A 25385-nucleotide genomic window follows, 5' to 3' on the forward strand; every position below is an offset into this window, starting at 1 on the left:
GCTATTGTACTACTAGGTATTTACCCCAAAGATATGAATGCAGTTATCCGAAGGGGCACCTGCACCCCAATGCTTATAGCAGCAATGTCCACAATAGCTAAACTATGGAAAGAGCCCAGATATCCATTGACAGATGAATGGATAATGGAAGATGTGGTACACACACACACACACACACACACACACACGTACACATACAATGGAATACTACTCAGCCATTAAAAAGAGAGCTTGCCATTTGCAACAATGTGGTTGGAACTAGAGGGTATTATGCTAAGCAAAATAAGTCAGTCAGAGAAAGGCAATTAATCATATGATCTCACTCATATGTGGAATTTAAGAAGCAAAACAGAGGATCACAGGGGAAGGGTGGGAAAAATAAAATAAGACAAAATCAGAGAGGGAGATAAACCATGAGAGACTCTTAAGTCTAGGAAACAAACTGAGGGTTGCTGGAGGGTAAGTGGTGGGGTTAGGGATAACTGGGTAATGGACATTAAGGAGGGCACATGATGTGGTGAGCACTGGGTACTGTAGGCAACTGATGAATCACTGTCCTCTACCTCTGAAACTAATAATATACTATATGTTAATGAACTGAATTTCAATAAAATAATTTTTTTTTTTTTAAAAAAAAAGCACTGCCAATAGGGGATCCCTTGGTAGCTCAGAGGTTTGGCGCCTGCCTTTGGCCCAGGGCGCAATCCTGGAGTCCCGGGATCGAGTCCCACGTCGGGCTCCTGGCATGGAGCCTGCTTCTCCCTCCTCCTGTGTCTCTGCCTCTCTCTCTCTCTGTGTCTATCATAAATAATAAATAAATAAATCTTTTTTTTTTTTTTTTTTAAAAAGAACTGCCAATGACTCTGATGACCAAATCCAGTGGGCCCTTCCTTATGTGATACTTCTTCGGCATTTTATACCATTAACTAATGCTTGCTATGGACTCTTTAATTCTGAAAAAACAATTTCTTCTTGTTTTCTTCATCTCCCTGTCCACTCCATCTCCCAAGTAGGGCCCTCTTTACCAGTTGCTTAAGTGGGAGTTCAGCCCAAGGACTTTCCCCTCAGCTCCAGCCAAGTCCCCATGGCATTTCTGGTAAACTCTTCCAGGCTCAAAGCTTCTACTTTCAAATCCAGAGCAAATGCCCACCTCTTCCTCTTGCACTGGGGCCTGCCTATTTATCTCCTTCTTTGGCATCTGTCTCTATATGCATGTTGACCAGTGACATTATTTTATTTGCTACATTCATCCCTACTTGAACAATCTTTACTTTCTTCTGGGCATCTTATCTCAATTACTGGCCTATCTAGCTAATAGCCCAACACAGATATGTAGGAGTAACAGCCACCATACCTCTCCCTTTCTTTCTGTTCAGTCACCAACTTCTGTCAATCCCATTTCTTTAATGGCCTTTACTATCATTACTATCACACTGCCATATGTTAGTGTAGGGCTTTAACACCGCTGGGCTACTCAAATAAATAGTCTTCCATCTCTTGAACTTCTCTTCAGTTTTACTTATTCCCCCATACCAGCAAACCAATCCATTCTCTGGTCTGTTTTTTTTTTTTTTTTTAAAGGATTTTATTTATTTATTCATGAGACACAGAGAGACGCAGAGACAGGCAGAAGGAGAAGCAGGCTCCCTGCAGTGAGCCTGATGCAGGACTCGATCCCAGGAACCTGGGATCATGATTTGAGCCAAAGGCAGATGTTCAACCACTGAACCACCCTGGTGTACCTCTCTGGCCTGCTTTTAGCTAATTTTTTCTAATATGTGAACCTGACCTCATTTCTCTATTTTACCGTAACACTCCAAGGATACTAGTCAGATTGCACTGTAAAAATCTGATCACAGGTCTGGTATTTCTTGCCTGAAGGGAGCTCCTTGAAGGTGAGGACTATGTTTCATCTATTTGGTGACAACCACTTAGTAAGTGCTATGTTGTTGAAAAATAAACCCTGTCCAATCTTTCATGCAGTCCAATCTTCACTGCATACACTTTGCATGTGATCCATAGTAACAGTATAAATCAGTGGGAGAAGAATTTTCTACGTGAAGAATTTAACCCTTTGTAAAGACAGGGTAATCGGCTTCACCCAACTGAACTGAGTAGGAGTTTCTGTGTATATCCAAAGGAGTAGCTTGTTTAAGCCACTGAGTTCATTTTTCCTCCTTGGATGAGAGAAAAAAATAATTCAATAATTAGGTAAGGGGTTGAGAGGAGAAATTTAAGGGCTGGAAAAAAGTGCTACTCTGAACTTCATGAGCACTGTTATTTACCACAAATTTTGAAATTAACCTTGTGTAGACTTGCATTTTGCTGCATGAGGATAAATCCATAGAACAACCATATGTGGGTGTATCTGGAATCATGTCCTAGTATTCCCAGAGGTTTACCCTCTGGACAAAGATAGACACTTTTGATAAGTAATGGTAAGAGGTTTGTCCATGAAAAGAAAGAAAAGAAAATTTCTTTGATCTTTTGGGAGCTTTAATATTCCTTTTCTCTTCAACACCATCTGCCTTAATGAAAATCATATCAAGTTTTACCTAATAGATTGTTTTACTTGAGCTGTCCCTTCTCCCTAGTTTCTGATGATCTCATTCCCTCAGATTCACATCAGCATTTCTCAAAGATGGTTTTCAAGAGACTTGGGGGAAAATGGACAGAATTTCTCCATGGTCAAACAAACATGGTAAATACCGCATGTCATATTCTTTTCTAAAGTAGTCTTCATGGATATTGTGTGTGTGTGTGTGTGTGTGTGTGTGTGTGTTCTGTGGACATCATGCTCACCCAGCTTTCTGCAAAACATTCTATGCCTATGTGAAATTGGTGTCTACTCTCATCTTAACCATTTGTTCTGCTAGTTTTTAATGTGGATTTTCTACCAAAGCCTAAGGATTTCCACATTTATTGTCTGCTTTAAGTCTGATATTTATTTCCTATTCAGTCTTGGGTCTTATATATTTTTTTCCTAGAGAATGCCACTATTTCTGGTCTAGAACCTGCTTAAAATCTAAACTTTTCCTTGTCCCAACAACCTAATACTGTCTGGATGAAGACAGTATATAATCCGTGTGTGTGTGTGCGCGTGCGCGAGTGTGTGTATGTGTGTATTTATATGTAGAAGTAAGTGTAGGGGTGCCTGGTGATGGTTCATTCGGTTAAGCATCCAACTCTTATTTATTTATTTATTTATTTATTTTTTTAAGCATCCAACTCTTGATCTCAGCTCAGCTCTTGATTTCGGGGTTGGGAGTTCAAGCCCCACACTGGGCTCCACATTGGGCACAGAGCCTACTTTTATTAAAAAAGTAAATGTAGGCATAGATAGTCTGCTTCTACTATTATTTATTCTTTCAATTTTACTTTTTGTAAAAATTTAATTTTTGCTTCTGTTCTTCTAACATTTCCATAACTCTTAATATCACCAAGTGTTTTATGTCTTGATGAAAGTGAGGTTTGGATTCTTGAATTCATGATTTACCTCTTGCTTCATCATTATTCTATTCCTGCAGCAGATGGGTTTCCAGAAATTGCAGAGGGCTTTGTTGGCAGAGTAACTTGCTATACTTTAGTACTTTGTCAGTATTTCTCTCAGCTAGTCAGCTGAAGTGGTCCCTAGACCCTTGTTGCCTGTTGGGCCACTGTATCATTCTCAATTCTCTGTTTTCATCTTCTTTGTTAAGAGAGACCAAACTGGGAGCTTAGTTTTAATTAGTGTTCTGAGCTTCTGGCTTTATATTATTCTTTTGTGTATATTAAAATAAAAACTTTACTATAGAAGTTTTGCTTAAGAAGTCTGTATCCTGTTTATAGATTCCTTTAATTGCTTCCCAACCCCCAGTGGGAGGGGTAGTACTTGTTTTATCACGGAAGTGTTTGATTTTTTTTTCTGGTTGTAGATGTTGATTTTAAGCCACTTATGAGAATCAGATAAAGACACTGCTCCCCAGTTGTTATATTCCAACTGTTTTCATATCATTGTTATATTTATTTTTAGAAACACAGTCTTGGAATTATTAATATGCTTATTTGAAGATAAAGAAACTGAGGCAGAAAAGTTAAACATATATCACATATATCAAAAAGAAGGACATATTCCATGATAAACAGTGGAAATATCCTCATCAGGTCTGGCTCTTAAATGTGTTTAAACACATTTCTCAAAGGGTTAGAGATAGTCAAGTTGGTAAGGGCATGGAGCATAGGGTTCAGAGAGACCAGGGCCTTAATTACGGCTCTGTGTAAAGTAGGACAAGTCAATCACTCAGAATCTGTTTTCTAGGCTGTAAAATGAGTAGTAAGATCTATCACACAGAGGGTGCAAAATTATATGAATATGTACATGTTGCTCGACTATGGTTTGATGTTAATTTATCATAATTTTATGAAGCGCTTTAATGGATATGAAATAAGCCCATACTCTGGTGTGGGGGAATATTAGACTTATATTGAATCGACAGGGAAGAGAATTAATAACAGATAAAACAGAAAAGGGACAGACTGTTCATTTTATTCAAATTCCTATTAAAAATATAAAGTCATTCCAGATTAAAAGAAGGAAAGAATGCTCACTGCCTTTCATATAATAGAGCTGAGAATTGTCAAGGTAGTGAGAGATAATTCAAAATCAGTATTGAACTGGATGTGTTTAAATTAGATTCATGCCAGTTTGCTGCCTAGCAACCACAGAATTTGTCCTCACCACCCCGAGGGGAGCCACAGGGCACTTAGTGCAGAGAGGACCACAAAGGTTGCTTAGTGCAATAAAGCAGAGGCTGTAAGGGACGCACGTGTTTCTACAAAACATCAATGAATTCATTTCAGTGCTGGCTTAAACTGATTTCAAAAATCCAGCCAATGTTTCTCCAAGTGTGGGCCACTGTTTGCATCAGAGTTACCTGGACAGAATGAGTGGGATTGTCAGGGAGGACACTGAGAGACTGAGTCCTTCCAGAGGGCAGCTGTAGTAGAGCACCATCTGGGCACTTAGCATCATGGTGAAGAGGCTAGAGGCCACTGTGGTTGGACGGTAGGGATGGGGCAGCTGGATCTGTTTATTTCCAGCTGAGGATGCTGAACACTTGCTTTATGTTTCTATGAAAGCTTCCTCATCATTACAAGGTGCTGCTGCGGTAGCAACATTGGTTTATAATTACTGCAACTACAAGGGCTTAGAAGTGTATCTGGCACAGAAAAAGTCGTCAATAAAGGTTAGCTGCTATTACCTATTGTGGTTAAGACTCCTTGCCAGCATAACTCTCTGGGATTGTTTCTCAGTCTTAACCCAGCTCTCTGGTGACTTCTTCCTTTTTATCTGCCGTCTCCAGGCTTCACTATTCATGTTCTATTATCATCACATGATATTTGTAACTGGGGTTTCTCTTCTTTCTATCCTATAAGTACAGGCATCCCTTTAGTCCCATCTTGAAAACCAAGCAAACTATAGCAGTTTCCACAGCTAGTGATACAGAAAAATTATCAGGGAATAAAATAGTTTCTTCTCGGGCTTCCTCTTCTTTCTTTCCTTTTCCTTTTTCTCCTTTAGATCCAAGCAGCTGAGGAAAACATAATGTTTGTTCACGTCACCCAGACAAATGGCCTGTCCTGAAGCTTGTACCATAGAAGTTGGGCAGAAACCTGGGATGTACAGTAAAAGACATTGTATTTGACTTCTCCTTGGAGCAGTTCTTAGGAGGAAGGAGAAGCCAAGGAGGGAAGTGAGAAAAGCAGGAAAAATCCCAGGTTGCAAGCAGTTGAAAGGTAGGAACACAGGTAAAGGTGAGCAATTTCGCCCCAGGAGGAAGAGCAAGGCAAAGGCAAATTTTGTGGTCAACATGTTCTCCCCTGAAGTTGACATTCTCAGAAACTACAGAAATACGGCAGTCAACCTGGCCATCTGAAGTCATGGTGCAGAAGTTTATGAAAGCAACAACAAACTAACGGCTTCTAAGAACCCTAGAATACCTTTGGATGTTTCCAGAATTGTACTGGCCTTCTTTCAAGGTTACCCTTCCCCTGGAAAAGTAGCTACACTTTATACTTTGGTTGGATCCAGAGATTGGGGGTGGAGTTTCTGAACTGGTCCTGAGATTTAGGATTTGAGGGGACTGGCCCCACCTCAAAGGCATGCCAGATAATAAAGCAAGCAAGTGTGAAGAGGCAAGGGCTGCAGCAGGCTAGCCACCAAATCCAAGGTCTCAGAGCTTCAGGTACCGAGGCCCCTGGAAGACAGCTAAGAACCCCTGGTTCATGTGAGAGCAATGTATCACAACTAAAGCAGACTGCTGAAAGCCTGGAAATAGTATTTGTCTATTTGTCTAGTATTTGTAGTATTTGTCTTTCTACCCAATTCACACAGAAAGAGGTAAATACGGTCATGAAGTGAAAAGTCCCTGAAATTGTGGAAGTGTTTATTAATCCATAGTCGTTCTCTTCCAAGTGATTATAAATGACTATATCAGATGAGCTTCTATGATATTCAGACAAGCCCAGCAGGTAGAATCATAAAGCAAAATACAGAGGGGATTTTGATCATTCTGTAAGATATTTTTGTTATCAAAGTAAAATAATAATAATAGAAAAAGAATCTGATGTAGTCTTTAAGGCAACTAACTAATGGCTCAAAGAATAAAGTTGGACTTTAACTTTTGGAGACAATTTTAGGAGAAAGACTTGGGTTGCTTCCAATTCTGGCAGCATTTTAAGATATATTTTATTTTTTTCCAAAACATTTTTAATTAAATTACATTTTAGATACATTTATAACACAAGAATACCAAACATCTCTCCTTTCCCTTTACAATCCCACATTTGTGACATCACCAATGTTATAAGTTTATTATACATTTTTAATACTTTTCTAGGCTTATATAAATAAGCCATATTTATGTATATACTTATGGGTTTTATACCTTCTAGATAACATATTATATATTATGCAACTTACATGTCTTTCTTGGCAATTGTATCGTGGGCATCCAAGCTAATACATTTATGTATATGTAGTTTTTATTGGTTATATACACATATATTTTTAAATATTTTATTTATTTATTTGAAAGAGAGACTGAGAGAGGGAGTGAGAGCACAAGTAGGGTATGGGGGCAGGAGGTAGAGGGAGAGGGAGAAGCAGACTCCCCAGTGAGCACGAAGCCTCACAGGGGCTTAATCCTAGGACCCTGAGATCATGACCTCAGCCAAAAGCAGACGCTTAACCAACTGAGCCACTCAGGTACCCCTACTGGTTATGTATTATTATAAAGTATAAATGTGCCAAAATTTATTCTAAGTGTAAAGTGTAGCTACTTTACACTCTTATCAAGTGATGTCGCAAATTGTCCAGTGCATCAATAATCATGGTTGTAATTATATTTTTATGCTCTACTGTTTTTTTCATATATACTACTTTTTATATATACTACTCAATAGATACATTAGAATTACATCTCAAAAAGTTACAGACATGCAGATATTATAAACACTGTGTGATAATGTTTATTTCCTATATCCCTGCTGACACTAAATAATATTCACCTAAAAATTTTTCTTCATACAAGTATCACACATAATTTTTGTTTTACTTTATATTTTCATGACTATAAGTGAATCTTGGCAACTTTCTGTGTCCCGTGGCGAAAAGCACTTACTCTTTTGAACTGTCTGCTCCTGCCTTTTGCTCATATTTTCTTCGGTTATTTATCTTATTATTAATTCGTAGGGTTTTGAAAGTTAGGAATATGTGCATGTGTGGCAAAAAGGTATGAGTTGCAAATAATTGCTCTGATTAAAGATTTTCTTTTGGCTTTATTTATGGCATCATTCATCATGTAAAAATTAAATATTTTTATTTGCTTAAACCTGTCCATATCCCCTAAACTTCTAAATAAAAATGTTTTCCTATGGTTTTAATATTTTTGTTTTTAAAATTTAAATTGTTTTTTTGACCTGGAATTCATTTTTGTATTAATGTGAGATAGAAGCCTAACTTTATTTCCATCCAGAATGAATAACCTAATGGTATTCATGAAATTACTTTCTCTTGTGAGATATTTGAGAATTTGAAGTTCCATGTTTGTCATTTATTAAGAAACCATATTTAGTTGGATATGTTTCTAGATATTGTTTCATTTCAGTGATTTATTTGTATCTTCCAGAAGATAGAAAAATTTGGAGAGTGTCACAAATTTTTAAAGCTAGCATTTGTCTAATACCAAAGAGAGGAAAGAAAACTAGAGCCAATTTCACTCATGAATATAAATGCGAAAGTGTGAAATAAAATATTAGCGATTTGAATGGAGTAGAATATTAAAAGCAGTAATACAATTTGAACAAGAAAGTTACACCAGAAATACAAATATGGGTCCTTAGGACAGAAACCTTAATTTTATTACAGAGCTAAATTCAAATGATAAAGCTATTTTATCGATAGACTGCATATGGATTTCATACTATAGGGTAGCCAAATCTTTAGAAGTACTTAAAGAGACGAAGAAAACCCTTCCTAGACATATCTTTTATGCCAGTGTCATTAACACCAAATTTCATAAAGCATCAAAGAAGCTAAAGGGCTGCTCCTAAAATCAAAATTAAGACAGGATGTCCAATATGAGCATTATTACTCAACATTGTTTCAAAGATACCAGATAATAAAACAAAGAAAGAAAAAATAAAATTTTAATTGGTTGCAGATGATATGACTACATACTTAAAAATCAAATAATCATAAATGGTGTCTTTTTATCTGCAAAAAAATAGGATAAAAATGAAAACAAAAATTAACATTACAAAAGAACTATTAGGATAAGGAAGTTTAGTGAGCTCTAGTTATACCTATTCAAAAATCAGTAGCTCTTCAAAAATATCAGCAATAAACAGTAAGAAAGGGAGTTTGTTTTAAAAATTTCTCACATTTGCAACAGAACTATAAAGTACCTGGACATAGATTTAACAAGTGAATGATCTTTATATAAAAGAGCAATATTTTAAGGAAGAACACTCAGGAAGAACTGGTTCAGTATACCCAGTTAGGAATTCAATATCATAAATGTTTCAGATCCTAAGTTAACACCTATTTATGTATTTACTGAAAAACTTTTGCAGACCTTATCTCAGCAATTCTGATTTTCTTCCGTAAAAAATGATTTGCCAGCTCTTTTTAAAACTGTGATGCCTGACCAGATATTAAAACTTCCTCTAAGGTGACTGTAAACAAAATTTTATGGTACTGACGTCACATTTAATATTTTTATCAGTGAATATGAAAATAGTATACTCAGATAACATTGGGATATCTGTACTTTTGAACCTGTACTTTTTCCTTTCTTTAACTCCTTAGACGGTAGTGAAATTTAAGGTGAATTTTGGGAAACGAATATGGAATTGGAAGAAACAACTCGTAAATTTATGGCAAAAGATTTGGACTGAATAGTATAACATAAAGTATATATGATTAATACAGGCTGATATTAATACATATGCTAATAAAGCTAGCTCATATTCATGCACATATGTTAAGAGCTGAGAAAGAGCTTTGCTATGGTATGTAGCTTTGATTAAATCTTAACTGTGATATGCCATTTTCTCTCAGGATTCTGTTTGATAGGTGCTAAATTTTCTCATTCCATTTTCTGTAAAGGAAGGACTAGCTTCATTTATTCATTCAACAAATATCGTCTAAGTAGCTGCCCTAAAGCATCCTATAGTCTGATTAGAAGAAGCATCAGTTTTGTTGGCTTCTCTTACACCATCTGAATGTAAGCACTGCTATACCAACAGATTTTTATCATAGCCACAGGGTTTTACCATGAATTATTTTCAAAGTTAGTTTTTGAAAAAAAAAATGTATCTCTTAAAATAGACACTCTGTTATCCAAAATTCTCACATCCTATGGCCTCTCCAACAACTCCATCTAAAATAAAATTAAATAAAATTAAATCTTCCCTTTAGGTATACAGAAATATTCCTCGAGGTGAAGATTTTAAGTGAAGTAAAAAACAAAAGAAAAAAAGTCCAAAACTTGAATAGTCACCAGATAATGAAAAATGATTAACAGGAAAATGCAAAGAATCTACAGGTGACGCCAGCTGAAAGACATCAATCAATCATAGCATCTGGAATTCTCTACTGAAAAGTAGAGGAAGACAATAGTAATAGGAAGTTGTATTGAGCACTGCTAGGGGAAAACAAAGTTTTATAAAGTAAAGGATTGGAAGCACACATTTACCTCTTTCACCAGTAAATTTTCCGCTTTGTGTTCTGCATCTTCCGGTACCGTTGAGTACAATGTTCGAATATCCCAAGACACCGTGGCTGTCTGGGAAGAACAATGAAAAGAAACTAAGTTCTCCAACTTAGAAGCACTGAACAGACCATTATACCAAAAACACAATAGAAAAGTGCCTTAGATCTTAGTATCTTACAATAAAAGAAGACAGAAACCTTCAATCTCTAGAACAGGAGAGCCAACCCTCCGTTAGCTTGCCACAGCTAGCATCATTACAATTATGGTTTATCAGTAAAACTATCATTTGAGGCTATTTCATTTCACTGCAGAAAACAAAACTTGGGGAATCTGTATATTTTCACTAGCTTATTTCTATTGTATCTTTTGTTGTAATCCTAAAATAAATTTGAAGTGAAAGTGAAAAAGACAGGGCCAATTTAGGACTTATTATTTAGATTTTACATTTTTGATTCCTTTTGAGTTGCCTCTTTCAAGTTGCTTCTTTTATGTTGTACACTGTTAGAAGATGAACATAAGCTCTATTGAAAGTTTGAAGTAAAAGATTATTGCTAGATTTCAATTATCTGGAGAGAACTTGTTTCCTCTTTGGATAGACAATTCTCAGATACACAGTGTCACCTGCTTGGTGTTTCCAGAGAACATTACATATTATAATCTACTGGTAAGACTAGGGATTTTTCTCTCTAAAACAATTTTATATAGTTCAGCCATTATTTTATTATTTTATTTTATTTTATTTTATTTTTTAAGATTTATTTATGATAGACACAGAGAGAGAGAGAGAGAGGCAGAGACACAGGAGGAGGGAGAAGTAGGCTCCATGCTGGGAGCCCGACATGGGACTCGATCCAGGGACTCCAGGATCGCACCCTGGGCCAAAGGCAGGCGCCAAACCGCTGAGCCACCCAGGGATCCCCTCAGTCATTATTTTATAATACATTTTTATATAAAAATATTATTTCTCTTTCTCATTATCCTGTGTAGTCTCTTATTAGTTCCTTGCCTTTAAAAAATAATAGTTACTCTAAAATACTCTGTCTACTGGAGAGTAGAGTAACATGACTCAAATGTAAACTCCTTTGTAGCTATACCTAGTGCTCCACTAAGATCACTGTTCTGTGGTATAATACAAACAGGTGAATACTGAGCTGGTTTAAGAATTTTTTTTTTTTCCTTAATGGTGAGTTTCTGGTATATGGACTCAGGTTTCCAGTAATAATGATCACATAGCCACTTGATCCATGATGTCATATAGTAAATAAAGTTAGATTCCCCAAATACATAATACATAGGTAATGTGTGAGATTGGAAATTCATTCAGGTTGGGGTTATAGAAATAAATCATGTGTATAACTATGCGTATAATGGATATCAGTGATTCCTGATGACTTCTAGTTATGAAATAATGTTGATTCTTAATAAGATAACTGAGTCTGAATCACTCTCATGTAGCCATGTGATAAGTCTAAAATGTAACATTACAAGTTGCATGGAGTTATTTCACATTTGCACAGAATACACAAAGTACAAGAAAAGGGATACATGTATAATAAATGCTTATGACATGCTATTGATCTCAGTTACATTTTGTTATGATACTGGAGAATTTGGCTGAAAAAGTAAGCCTCCATAAAGTTTCGACTTTAAGAACTGTGACACTTCTACTTATGTTTTATTTCTTGAATGTGTCTCCATTGAAGCAAAGATAAATTGATCAAATAAGAAGAGAAGTATGCAGTCATATTTGTTAAGGGTATTAATATGGTTACAAAGAACTTCTTTTCTGAGAATTAGATGCTTTCAGACCACTACAAATTGCCTTGGCCACAACAGACTTCCTGTTTCTCTTTTTACAAACCTTCTGGTTGACAATTAGTAGAGCTCGATTGCATGAAACAGATCCGAGACAGCACTGGAACTCAGCCTAGCGCCTCTTTTGGTGGTAGAATTTTATAAGGGGCTTACTGTCCTGAGATTAGGCATTTGGAAATAAAAACTGTCATTTTATTTATGAAATAAGGCATGCAAGGCCTGTGTTTGCAATTTCAAGTCCATGATATTCAGACTTCTTCAACTACTGCCCTGTCGCTTTCTGGTTCCTTCCACACTTTAGTGGGTAGTCTGTGTGGCTTTGTCACAGCCACCATTCTGCTGGCTAAAGTGACCACAGAAAGACTTCATTCCAAGCACATCAGGGCCATTTCTCAATTGGCCAAAGTCCACTGGTCAAAGTCTTTTAAAAAGTCTGCTTTTCCTTCCCCGGGGCTGAGCAAAAGCCTCCTCTGACAGTACTGCAGATCCCAGCTGCTTAAAAAGGAGAACAAAAATGATGTTGTTTATAGAAATCAGTCTGAAGCTTGAGAATTCAACAAGCTTTATAGTTGACTATTTACAAACATCTCATGGTCAATTCTAATCTAAGCATGTGTTTAAAAGTGATCTTCACCTAAAGTTCTCAGATTAAAACAGGATATGGCCTATATTCTAGTAGAGCAGACACTTACACTACATTAGCTGCTTAAAAACACTTTATATCGCATTCAGAAGAGTATTGATTTAGTTTTTTTAAAACTATGTGAAAATATCACTTTCATACTTTCATTGTGCTCACCTTCTCAATGATTCCCTCTCCATTCATTCATTCATTCATTCATTTATTATTGTTTTAAATTTGAATATAGTTGATGTACAATGTTACATTAGTTTCAGGTGTACAACATAATAACTTGACAACTCTATACGTTATGCTATGTTCGCCATAACTACCATTTGTCACCATACTGCACTGTTACAATACCATTGATTATATTCTCTATGCTGTACCTTTTATTTCCATTGAGTTATGCACTGTGTTTAAGGGAAGGTCTTTCTTGTTTTGCTGAAGTTAAAGTGTTTGGGAAATGCACAATAAGTGAGCAGTTGCCCATAACCGGACAGTTGTCATCATCCAGCCAAGTCAAGTATTGAGACTTAGCTATCACAGTATTTAAGAATCTAAGTAGGGGGGCCCCTGGGTGGGGTGGTTGGTTAATCGTCCAACTCCTGGTTTTGGCTCAGATTGTGAGGTCAGCCCTGTATGGCATGTTGGGCTCCATGCTTAGCACAGAGTCTGCTTAAGACTCTGTCTCCCTCTGCCCTCCCATCCTGCTCTGTCTTTCTCTCTCAAGTAAATAAATTAAAAAAATAAAATAAGACTATAATAGGGAAGTTTGGGGACTTGGTTCAAGATTTCTTACTCTTGGATTGGCAAACCATTGAGCAAGTCATTTCATTTCATTTTCTTTCTTTCTTTCTTTCTTTCTTTCTTTCTTTCTTTCTTTCTTTCTTTCATTCTTTCTTTCTTTCTTCTTCTTTCTTTTTCTTTCTTTTCTTTGTCTTCTCTTTTTTTTTTTTTTTGATTCATTTTCCAGGCTCCAAAATGTGTCTTACTTCCTCTATGGAGGTAAGGACAATACATTTTCCATATGGAAAAATGTGAACATTCATAGAGTACAGTGCTCCAACAATATACTTATTGCACCAGGACCTTCTCTTGGCAAATACTCAAGAGGTTGTGGTCTGAGCTCACTTTCCAGGAAGGCACAGAAAAGAAGCCTGCTTGGTGTGAGGCCTGCAGACATGGCCCCGTGACGAGCAAGGGCCCAAGACATGAGCCAACCCACTTACAGCCAACCCACCATGCATCTTTCCATATGGCTGCTCACATTCCTTCTTCCATACTGGACTCATTCCTGCACAAGCCTCATCCAGACTCCTCCTCCTCTCAGAAAGTCCTTTATTTTCCCTAACCTCAGGCTTAGTAGAGGTGCCAGCTTCTTCTGAAAGTCTTCTCTAATTCATCCAACACATATTTTCTTTTCTCTGAACTATAAAATTTACTGTCTGTATCATACATAAAGTCTGCAGCTTCACTCTAGAATATTTTAGATTCAAAGCTTTGCTAATGAATAATTCAGCATATATATATTTTTGTGGTATATAAACAAGCCACTTAAATCTGCTTTGGAAATAAAAAATAACAATAAATGAAATGTTTTCCCATGGTATTTATTATTTCTTTAGTATAGTTGTTTATTTCTTTTAAAGAATGAAGTGCTTGAATACAGACATGTATTAAAATATTTTTGCACCCTATCTCTGACCACCTATACTTCTCTTAATGCGTAGAAAAATCTTTTCTTAAAAATATAACAATGCTATTTAGGCACGATTGACATGCCATAAAGTTCACCCTTTTAAAGTGTAGAATTCAGTGATTTTATATATTCACAGGTAACGCAACCATCACCATTATTTAACTTTAGAATATTTTCATCACGCCCAAAAGAAACTCCATATTTACTAGTAGTTACTTCCCGTTCTTCTTCCTTCTGAGGCCTTGGAAACTACTAACTTTCTATGGATTTGTCTATGATTTCAGCTGGAATCATTCTATACATGGTCTTCTGTGACTGGCTTCTTGCACTTAGCATAGTGGTCTTAAGTTTTGTCCATGTTGTAGTATGAATCAGTATTTCAATCATTTTTAATGGCTGAATAATATTCCATGGTGAGAAAAGACAACACTATTTATTCATTCATCTGTTGACAGACATTTACACTGTTTCCAATTTGGGCTCTTATGAATAACGCTGCTATGAATATTCATGTACAAGCCTTTATGTGCACTTTATGTGTATATATTCCTAAATCGATCCAGCCCAGAGTTCCCACTTATACATACTCAACTGAAATAAGCACTCTAGGATTCCTCACTGCCATATCAATTTTCTGATGGCACTCACTGTGGGATTCAGGGAGTTAATAGTTCCCCTAAGTGTGCACCTTGTCTTTCTAAGAAGCAGCTGGCCAAAAGCATGCTGTGTAGACAGAAATGCTAATAGCACGTCAAAGTGCTCGTGTTTGATTTCTGCCCTTACAGGTACTTTACATCCTGGAACAAGGGCCTTTGTAAACCTCAGTCTCATTAGCTTTTAAGTGAGAGGAATATTAGTACTTAGAAATAACCTAGTTTGACAAAGATTATCACTTAGCTTTTAAATTGCAATTACAATGATCTTGCATGAATACTGTGAGTCATTTAAAGCCTACTTTTCAGGCTCAGAAGCCAAGGACTAAAAGGAGGTTGAGAGTCCTATAAAAATGTTAAGCTGTGTCTCAGTAAAGCAAGAAGAAGAAGAAGAAGAGAAAGAAAAAAAAAAGACCACAAATGACTCAGGGCCTTTCTGCTTTTCAATTTAAAAGGTGTTAAGGCCTTTCTGCCTCCTCTCATCAAAATGATCCATGTGGTTGAGTCTGGAAGTCCCCATATACCAGTTGCTTTTTATAGCTAAAAACATACTGTGGAAAGAACAAGCCATTGGTATGTTAAGAATTCATGATTCACTCAGTCATCATGGTAGGCCAATGAAAACTGCAGGATGCACAGGGGAACCCTGAGACACTAATTCTGAACTACTGAGATGAAGAGGGGATTTGAGAAGATCATGTAACTCTTCTGGCAGGCGACTTCCCATCCTCAACATAGATTTTTGACTCTGAAACTGGTACTGTCTGATGTCAAAAGCATAATCTTTCAAGTGTAAGCACTGCTTCTTGTTCATACTGGTGCCCTTGATAGAAGCAGCTAACCTCCAGAAGGTGGGCCATGAAGCCGAACTGAAATGGAGCAGTTTTACTGGGGTGGGCAGTCTTGAAATGCAGGTGTGATCCGATGACCTTCCACAGTGTGCTAGCTTTCAGACTTCTGAACTTTCTTGTTTAAGATTTGGATGTCCAGAGGTGATTGCACTTCAGGCTTTCTGTATCTATTATTCAGAGAGAAACTCATTGCTGGTTTTTTCATTTTTCGTTCTGCTATTTTTCTTTTTATCAGTCTCTCCTCAAACTGAATCACTCAATATGATTCACTGTGTCCTTGAAACCATTCCTTAGTTTTGGTTTTCCTTCCTTACTCTCCTTGCCTATTTTACAAAGCCACAATTTGGTGACTAAGTTCCTTGCTTTTTGGTCTTAAGTTTCTATTACTAACTGCTTCAAAAAGAAAGATGAGAAAAGCAAGAGTGGTAAATACAATGAGTGAAGAGGCGCATGTTTTTGAAATGAATGAGTTACAAAATGCATCTAGACTGCTTATTCTTACTGATTCATTATGATGCAAGTAGTCCCAAAGATCACACTGCCTGCTCCCTGAACCCACGCACTTCATGTGCCAAGACAAAGCAAGATGCATCTACCTCAGCCCCTTAACCGGGAAGAAGATGGTTTTAATTCAACGTTCTGGGATCTTCACTGAAAGCCCATGAGCCTGACATTGCATTGTGCACTTGAAATAGAGATACAGACTGATTTCTCCCATGCCAAGTAACATCCATATTAGGGCACACACTCCTGAAGGGTTACAGAGAGGAAATGAGCTCTTGGTGATAGCAACTATGTGGCAGGCACTGTACCAGCAGAACAAGCTCCTGGAGAAGGGGATTCTGATTTTAATGCTGTTATCTAAAGGTGACATGTTGCATTGTGTTGAAGAGGAAAGTATATTAATAATCGCATTTCTCATCATCCGGCAAAACAAATTACTTCATCCTCTTTATACTCAAATTTCATTTCGGAATGGCCTTTGGTTCCTAAAGGACCACAAAGGATTCAAGTTATGTTCTAAAATAATAACTTACCTGTTTCTGAAGGATAATTCATGAAATAAAGATTCATTTTCCACCTGCTTTGTGCCAAGTGCCACTCTAGCTGCTGGGGGTCTCCTGATGATCAAAAGAGAAGACATCCCTGTCCTGCTAGAGGGTACACCCTAATGGTGAGGAACAAGTGACAGAGGAAAGAAAAAGCAAACTGAGATCTTTCTAGATAATGATCGTGCTATAAAGAGAAGCAAGCAGGGTGGTGTCATAGAGGAACACGGTATGGGTGGAATCATGGATGTTTCTTCAGAGTGATGGCACATGAACTGAATTGTGAATGAAAGGCGGACCAGTTGTGCAAGAGAGCGGACTGGCCCTTACAGAGGGGACAAGCTTGGCAAGTTCAGGGAACAGGGAGAGTGCTAGGCATCCATGCAGTGGCCACGGAAAACAGGGTGAGGAGATAAAGGCTCAGAGGTCATCAGGCACCAGGTGATGGGGACAATGGTGAGAAGCTGGTTTTGACTCTGAAGGCAATGGGAAACCACTGGAAAGTTTAAGCTAGAGTTGTGGCATTCATGATCTGATCTGTATTTCTACAGCTTCCTTTAAATTAGGGCAAAGGAGGAAGCAGGAAGACTGGTTAAAAGCTACTTTTGAGGATGTAGGCAAAAAAGGCTGGGATGGTCTGGGTCAGCAGGGTGAATAGGGAGAAGAAGCTCTGTAGGAGTCTTGTCTCGGTAAAAAATGATCTCTAAGTTGTATCAAATAGCAACTGAAATTCCTGTTTCTTGATATTTCTTAGCTAGAAGAAGCCAGGATTCTTAATCAGCTTTAATTTTCATCCATATTAGGGCACACACTCCTTAAATACAGGGCTTTTGCTTTTCTTGTCAGCCTCACTTGTCTGGGAAGTACTGTTCTATATTCAGCCCCTCGTGGGTGCTGAATAAATATTGATTAAACAAACCAAGTAATGAATCATGTCTGCCACAAGTGGGGGTGCTTGGTAACATGGAAATATGGAAGTGAGCTGGAGTCTTCCATCCATAAGGATACAAATGGGCTTGGGACATTTGGAGGGAGGGCGGGAGGTTTAGAGTTGGTCCTCTATCTCCAATTCTGTGATGCCCTGGGGATGGGAGTGGTCACTCTATCACTATATCCTACTGAGAGAGCAGAGACTGTCCACACACATCCCAGAGAACCCTTACTCATTACTCATTACTCATTACTCAAAGCCTGTGAAATGATACTCTAGCCAGGGGGGCAGGGGGCTTCCTGTTGGTGGGCAACACCTTTGACGTGTAACATGGGCTGTGGATGTAGAAGGCTGTGGCAGAGGGCATTTAAGGAAGGGTCTTTACTCCATGTAGAAGGAGATGACAAAAAAAAAAAAAAAAACCAACAACCCAGTTTCATTCATTATGGCAGGGTTGCTCCAACTTCTTCTGTAAAGGGTAGGGTAGTAAATCGTTTAGGGCCCTCTATCTCTGCTGCAGTCCTACAGTGTGTCATGAAAGCAGCCACTGACAATAGATAAAAGAAGGGGGCATCACTGTGTTCAAATAAAACTTCATTGATTGATATTGAAATCTGATTTCATGTAATTTTTATGGTTACAAAATCTTTTTTCTTCAATGATTTACCCCGTTCTGTGTAGAAAATAAAACAAGGTAGTTTAAAAAAAAACCCAACATCATAAAAATCATTTCTTGTTCATGGGACAGACAAAAATAGGCAGCAGGTCACCCATGGGTCATGGCTTGTCAACCCTTGCCCTGTAGAGTAGAAAAGAGGGGAAACAATCTATCTGAACGTTGTTCAAAAACTGACAACTTCATATGGTAATAATATTGAAAACTCCCTTTTGTTTGTCAGATGCTGGATACAAATGACAATTTAGCTGTCTGTATGACAGGACATTTTCTGATAATAGGGCCTAGGTGGCATCCAATCTCTCTTGAGCACCTGCTGATTGGGAGCTATTCTTCCGGCTAGTGTCCTAGCTCCCTCCACATCCTGTTTTATGTTCTCCATGCAGAGGTCAGATGAGCTTTCAATAACATACACCAAGTCAGTTTTTCTCATTCTTGAAGCGGTCCAGTGACTAGCCACTTGCCACCTGCATGTGTAATAAGATGCAAGTGTCTTATCTTGTCCTTGCCAGACCTTGTCTCTGACCACTCTCTCTGTCAGAGCTGTCTGGGGCCTTTGTGGCAGCTTCCTTCAGCCTAAGACACTCCTTCCTTCCTTAGGTTCTAGCATGGTTGGTCTTCCCTGGGAATTCTGAACTCAGGTCAGATGTCACCTCTTTTCTATGACCAGGCCCTGTTTCATTTTCTTCACAGAACTGGTCTTTATCCCAAGATCTAGCTAGTTAATTTGTTTCCTTATTTGCTTGATTCATCTGACTGAAAGGTAAGGTCCACTAAACCCAGGCAACTTCTGTGTAATCACCGCTGCTTCCCCATTCTGAGACTAAGGCCTAACATTCGGTATTACACTTTATATATTCGTTGAATGAAAAGGAAGGAAATGATCTGAGGGAGGAGAGAATGTCATGTTTAGGACTGTGCTGGTATTTTACCCTTTGAGAATGAAGAGGCCTGTGATGACAGCAGTAGGGTTTGGGTGGGGGAGGAAGATAATGATCTTGAGATGGACCAAAGACTAGATTTTGGAGAGAGCCTTGAGCAATGGCAAGGTGTTTTTCCTTCATTTTGAAGGCCATGGGGGGGGGGGGGGGTAGCCACAGAAGGAGTTTAAACAAGCACAAAAGGGAAGAATTCAGTGTATTTGCTGGAATGTTCACTTCTGGAAAATAAGGAAGTATGCATGCCAATATGTGCTCTGTTTACACCATTAAGGATGGCAAAGGTCCTAGAGCAATCAGACAATCTTTAACTTAAATCGTTGTGGAAAGATGCCAAAAAATGAATTCAAATTCAGTGAGATTGTCACATATCATCTGCATGCCTCTGCTCTCTTCCTGAGTTGGGGGACTTTGGAGGAGTTTTGTCATACTTCTGGATGGCACAGTAGAAGTGAAGGTCTACGAGTCTCAAGGATTTTTGTATTGGTTGACAGAAAGAGTCTGTCTGTAAAGGTTTGCCTTCAGTCTGAAAGAAAGCGAGGGTGTGGAAATAAAAAAAATAAAATGTGGCTCAACTTTGTATTTGCGGCTCAAGCCCCGGTGGTCCAACCACGGAAATGACATGTCTGCACGATATAAGCCTCTCTTAAAGTGTGTCAAACAGCAAAGTAGGAGTCATCTAAAAATCTGCAAAACAAATCAGAAGAATTTCTTCGTTCCTTCCCACGAATCTCTCTCCCTCTGTTCTTCCATCCTTCTCTATGTATACTTGGAACAGAAAATGGTTAACTTCCGTAGACCTTCTTTTTTAAAAATCCGTGGAGGAAGGTGAAAATAATTAACCTTTAGAAACCAGAAGCCAGATCTGCCCCCAAGGTAAAAGGGCACGGAGGTGTGAGGCTCTTTGAGGAAGTGTGTGCAGGGGGCCCCAGCAACTCAACAGTTTTCACGGCCAGTAGCTACTTCAAAAAGTTACTCTAGTGTTGTCTTTTCATCAGCTTTCGGATATTCATTTGTGATGTCTGAGACTAACTTTCTTTTAGAAAAGACTACAACCTGCCCTTTGAGATCTCTGTTTATATAGATATTTACTAACAACCTAGAAATGCTTAAGATGACCACAAATGGAAAATGCTGGAGACACAGGGGTGCTCATCAGCCGTAATTCGACTGTGCTTGTTTCCAATGCTGCAGTGAATTACCTTTTTTATTCATTCTCTACCACTTTCGGGAGCATTCCATGCACAGCCAATGAGCACTGTCCTCAGATCATAAGTCCTCCCAGGAAGATGTGCTTGTCTACCTTTCTTTGCCCACAGCTTCAACATCTCCTTATAAAGGGACAGCCAAGATTAAGGGTGATTTTAAGAATGGCATATTCTGTGCCAAGAGATCCCGCACCTCTGCCATTAGTAGGTTTCAGTGAGAAATGGGTGAGGAAAGAAATGCTCTGTCAGGGTTAGGGAAGGCAGCAGTTAGAAACCATGTGGAACCAGCCAGCACCCTGTGTATCTCCTGTCTGAGAAGGCCACTGTGGTACTAAATCTCTAACCTTTCAGCTGTAAGAGGACCTAGGCCATTCTCTATTGGCGGATGTGGCTTCCCACTTCTGTCACTGTGACGTAGGATGATCACAGGAAAGAGTTCTGTGCAACTTGAATCTATAAGGCGAGACAGCTACCCAGTTTGGAAGGATCTTCTATCAACTGTTTAATAATAAGGTTAACACTTACTGAAAAGTCGTCACTGGGGAAGAACAGAAGATCTCGGAGGGGATCATTCCGATAGGTCTTTTCAAGTTCTTCAATGACAGTTTCATAATCCAAAGGCTCGAGGAGCCTGGGTTTTTCCTGCTGCAAAAAAAGAAAATATGATATTAACCACTGACACACATAATCTTGCTTCTTCTCGACGCCTGGTTGGGTTTCATTCCTTAGTATTACCAAGGCTTTGACATTATGCAGTCCTTCCAATGGAGTCACAGAGACTCCAGGCATTTAGGGCAAAGCCACATAACTATTATTTTCAGATCTGAAATAATATGAGAAGATCCTGAAACATTTGACATCTTGCTCAGTAATTCAAGCTGTCTCACTGAGCTCCCCACGCCCACGGTATTTGGCCAAACACATCCAGTGAATTATGTAAACTTTATCTCTGTCAATTTGAAGAAAGGTCCTCTGCTTGCTCACTAGAGTATTATGAACTTCATCAGTTTTGCTGAATTAGATCCTTCCTTATGAGGTCTACTTGGATCTATTTTAAAATGTTGGCTCCCTATTAGCAAGCAAAGTATCACGAGCTGTCTTCATTGTCACTGAAGCATGGATCCTGTGTCAGGATTAATTGCTTGGCTCTGAGCCTCTTTGCCACAACAGAGAGAAGCTGGGTAATTTTCTAAGAGGAGTGAACAGCACAACTATTATGGACACAGTTTGGTGAAAATGGAGAACAGTCTGAAAAATTAGCCAGATAATCACACGGCTTCAAAATCCTGAAGCCAAGAAAAAAGGCAATTTTTTTGGCCAATTTCCTCAAAGAAATTGAGTATAGCACCAAATGATGAACACCAGTGGGGAAAGGTGTGATTGTCTCTTGTCTCATTACAGGGTTGATGTGCCTACTCCAAACACGGGAGAAAAATGGGTCCCCAGGTAAAGAATAAAATATTATAAACCTGAAAACCAAGGACACAGTCTTGAGTTCCCTAGCCCTTTGGTGAAATATCTGTGCAACTTAAATGAAAAGGGATGATCTTTTGGATGATACTGGGGCTCTCAGAAGCTGGAGTGGTCATGAAATTTGGATGCCAAGGGGAATCTCATAAATGGAAAAAATGTTTTTTTCTCTAGCACATCAATGACATCAACAATTTCCTGCCGACCTCACCCCTCCCCAGTCTGCAAAGCACTGAGGTTTAGTTTTGATTTCTAAGGCCTTCTTTGGAAGGTTTCTGCTGGTGAGGCCCCAGAAACTTCCACCAACATTTTAATAATTGCTAACTGGCTCCTCAAAGTAGCTGTCAATGTTTTTTTTTCCAAATATAAACAAAACCAAAAACAAGATGTGACACAGTAGTCCTCGAACAGGGTTTTCCATGTACTTTCTGAATTAAAATGAAACAAAAGAAACCCATTTTACAAATGCTTAAGTAAACTAAAGACAATGTAAGATGAATACTCTCTCTGGAGGAGCCATTCAAGTAAGACTGCCAGATTTCGCAAATAAAAACACAGGACTCCATATAATATTCTCAGACAAGATGTTTAGTTGTCCAATACAAACTCTTTAGTGAAAGGGCCATGTAAAATTGTTCACTATTTTGCAGCAGAAGACACAGAAATCCTATGGCATGATTTGGGTAATTAAAAAAAAAAGTCCTAGTATGCCTACCTTTTGACATGATTATTCTACATAGACTTATTTTAAGTTCCAATTCTCTATTTTCCCAGGCCAAGATTAATCTCAAGGACCACAAATTGATAGATCAAGAGGCAAATGCAGACTCCAGATGTTAGATTTGGCTTTATTTTAGTTTATTTTTAGTTGGCTTTGAACGTCTTCACATAGTGGCAACTCAACTCCCGAGCTCAGCTACAGATCTTGGTGTTCTGTGTCTCTGATCTCTTACCCTGCAATGTCACACGTTGTGTGACCAGCTGCTCCCACAGGCCTTCAAGTCTGAAATATGTGGCTTGTTTTTTTTTTTTTAATTTTTATTTATTTATGATAGTCACACATACAGAGAGAGAGAGAGAGGCAGAGACATAGGCAGAGGGAGAAGCAGGCTCCATGCCGGGAGCCCGATGTGGGATTCGATCCCGGGTCTCCAGGATTGCGCCCTGGGCCAAACGCCAAACGGCTGCGCCACCCAGGGATCCCTGTGGCTTGTTTTGGAACCAATTTTTTGCCTCCTTCTTTTAAGATTGTGTTTGTATGAAATGTAGCAAATGAACCGTAGGTTTCGTTGGTTACTTCTTTTTCCCTCACTGGCTCTCTGGCTTAAGTATGCTGATGTCCTTCAGCACACACGTACCAACAGCCCATGATATGACTCCGTATGCCTTCTCTCTTCTTCCCTTCTGCATGTCAACATGAACGGGACAGTGAGAGCAGGGCTTAGTGTGTGCTGCAATTTATGGGTTTAAAAGCAAACAGCATAAGAAGTTTTAGGGGGGGCTTTTGCAATTCTGTTCTCACCATTCTTTTATCTCCCTTAGTTGCAAACATGAGTGCTAATAAACAAGTGGGACAGGAGAAGCCTTTCGAAGATGTTTATGGGGGCCCACACTCCACCTAGAATTAGCCCCAGCTCAATTAGTACAACAGGAAAATCAGAGCTTGCAAGTCTCAGGGTATTAAAATGACCATAGAAAAATTAAATCCTCAACTCTCCTTGATGTACCTAATAAAAAGCATAACCTGTAAACATCTGTTGGGAGGTATATTTTTATTACTTCCTTTCAAGATAGGACATATCAGCCAATCAATGGATGGCATTTACTAATTTACACTAAACTGTCCTGTTTAAATGTTGCACTGAAGTTATTTTGACATGGGATTGCAAAACCTAGCAGAGCTGCTTCAAATCATGCATTCATTTTTTGACTTCTGGGGGATATGTTAGTAAAGTTCTATCCTTCCAGGGAATGTGTTAGTCAAGGTGCAGCATTCAAGATGTCCAGTGTTTCACAATTTTGTGGATATGAGGTTTAAAAATGAAAATAACAGAGCACCTGGATGGCTCAGTAGGTTAAGCATCTGCCTTCCACTCAGTCACAATCCCAGAGTCCTGGGAACGAGCCCCATATTGGGCTCCCTGCTCTGCAAGGAGCCTGCTTCTCCCTCTCCCTCTGCCATTCCCCCCACTTGTGCTCTCTGGCTCTATCTCTCTGTCAAATAAATAAATAAATAAATAAATAAATAAATTCCTAAAAACATAAAACGAAAGAAAATAAAAATGAAAATAACAATGATATATTCTGTAGCACCCAGAACCTGGGATTTGGAGCTGCTTGGCACGAATGATTTATGCATCTGTGATGGTGAGGATCCAGGTCATGCAACCAGTAGTTCTCTCTGGGGCAAGAGAGCTGTCTACTCGGTGTTTCAGTCAAAGAGACAGATGTGTATGAGCATACTAAAATCCCTTAATTCCTCACTACTGCTCCTTGCAGAGATGTTGAGTGAAAATGAGAGCTGAGTAGCATTGATTTATAGCTTTAGAACAGTTGGGTTGTCCCTCCTGAATTTAATGTGCTTCTTTCTTTTGGAAATACACCAACTGGGCTAAGGCATGTGCCAAGATTACCCTGAATTGGATTGGATTTTTATAGTGCTTTTTTACTCTTGCTCTCTCTCAAATGACTAATGAATTTCATTAGCTGTTCTAAAATCACTCCAGGCATGGGAAAAGGCACCCACCAGTACCTGTTATTATGCAGCAGAGTTGTGTTGCACCACGGTGGTAACAGGCCCTATTCTTCTCATAAATATTGAGAGATTTGTTTGATCTACTTCCCCAAATCCACAGCTCTCCTCCAATTCAACTTCACAGCAGAAGAATGGGCTCCTGTCACAAACATAAATGCTTTCTTTCCTCTTCTTATTCTACAATCTCTCAGGGAATGCCAACACAACATCTAAGCTGTGGAGTTGGTAAACCTGCCATCTTACTAATAACCAAGGCCTTCAAGAACCTTTTAATGTGGTTTGAAGGAGCAGGCTGTCCATGCCTTAGCTAAAGATGCAAAATTCAAGAACACAATATACTGTTAAAAGGATCTGAATTAATTTCATAATTATAATTCAAAATCAAATGAGTGAAAAAAAATGACACTAAAGATCTAAGCATTTGAAAGCATGTAATAATAAAAAGTTAAATGACTAAAT

The 25385-nt window shown here is 38.5% G+C and overlaps 1 protein-coding gene across 10 annotated transcripts in view; it reads right to left on the reverse strand.

Annotated features, from left to right (window-relative positions):
• DOCK10 (dedicator of cytokinesis 10) overlaps positions 1 to 25385 on the reverse strand; it is a 260529-nt gene that overhangs the window by 125386 nt on the left and 109758 nt on the right. For 9 of the 10 annotated variants that reach the window (XM_025463245.3, XM_049100910.1, XM_025463242.3 and 6 more), the window contains exons 2-3: positions 21227 to 21346; positions 10239 to 10328 (exon numbers count right to left, since the gene is read on the reverse strand). In XM_025463245.3, coding sequence (XP_025319030.3) covers positions 10239 to 10328; positions 21227 to 21346 — 210 coding nt within the window. The remainder of the gene's footprint in view (positions 1 to 10238; positions 10329 to 21226; positions 21347 to 25385) is intronic. The other variant, XM_049100913.1, reaches the window with a different exon arrangement.

This window comes from Canis lupus, chromosome 25 (genome assembly GCF_003254725.2).
Source record: "Canis lupus dingo isolate Sandy chromosome 25, ASM325472v2, whole genome shotgun sequence".
In the NCBI taxonomy this organism is placed as follows: Eukaryota; Metazoa; Chordata; class Mammalia; order Carnivora; family Canidae; genus Canis; species Canis lupus.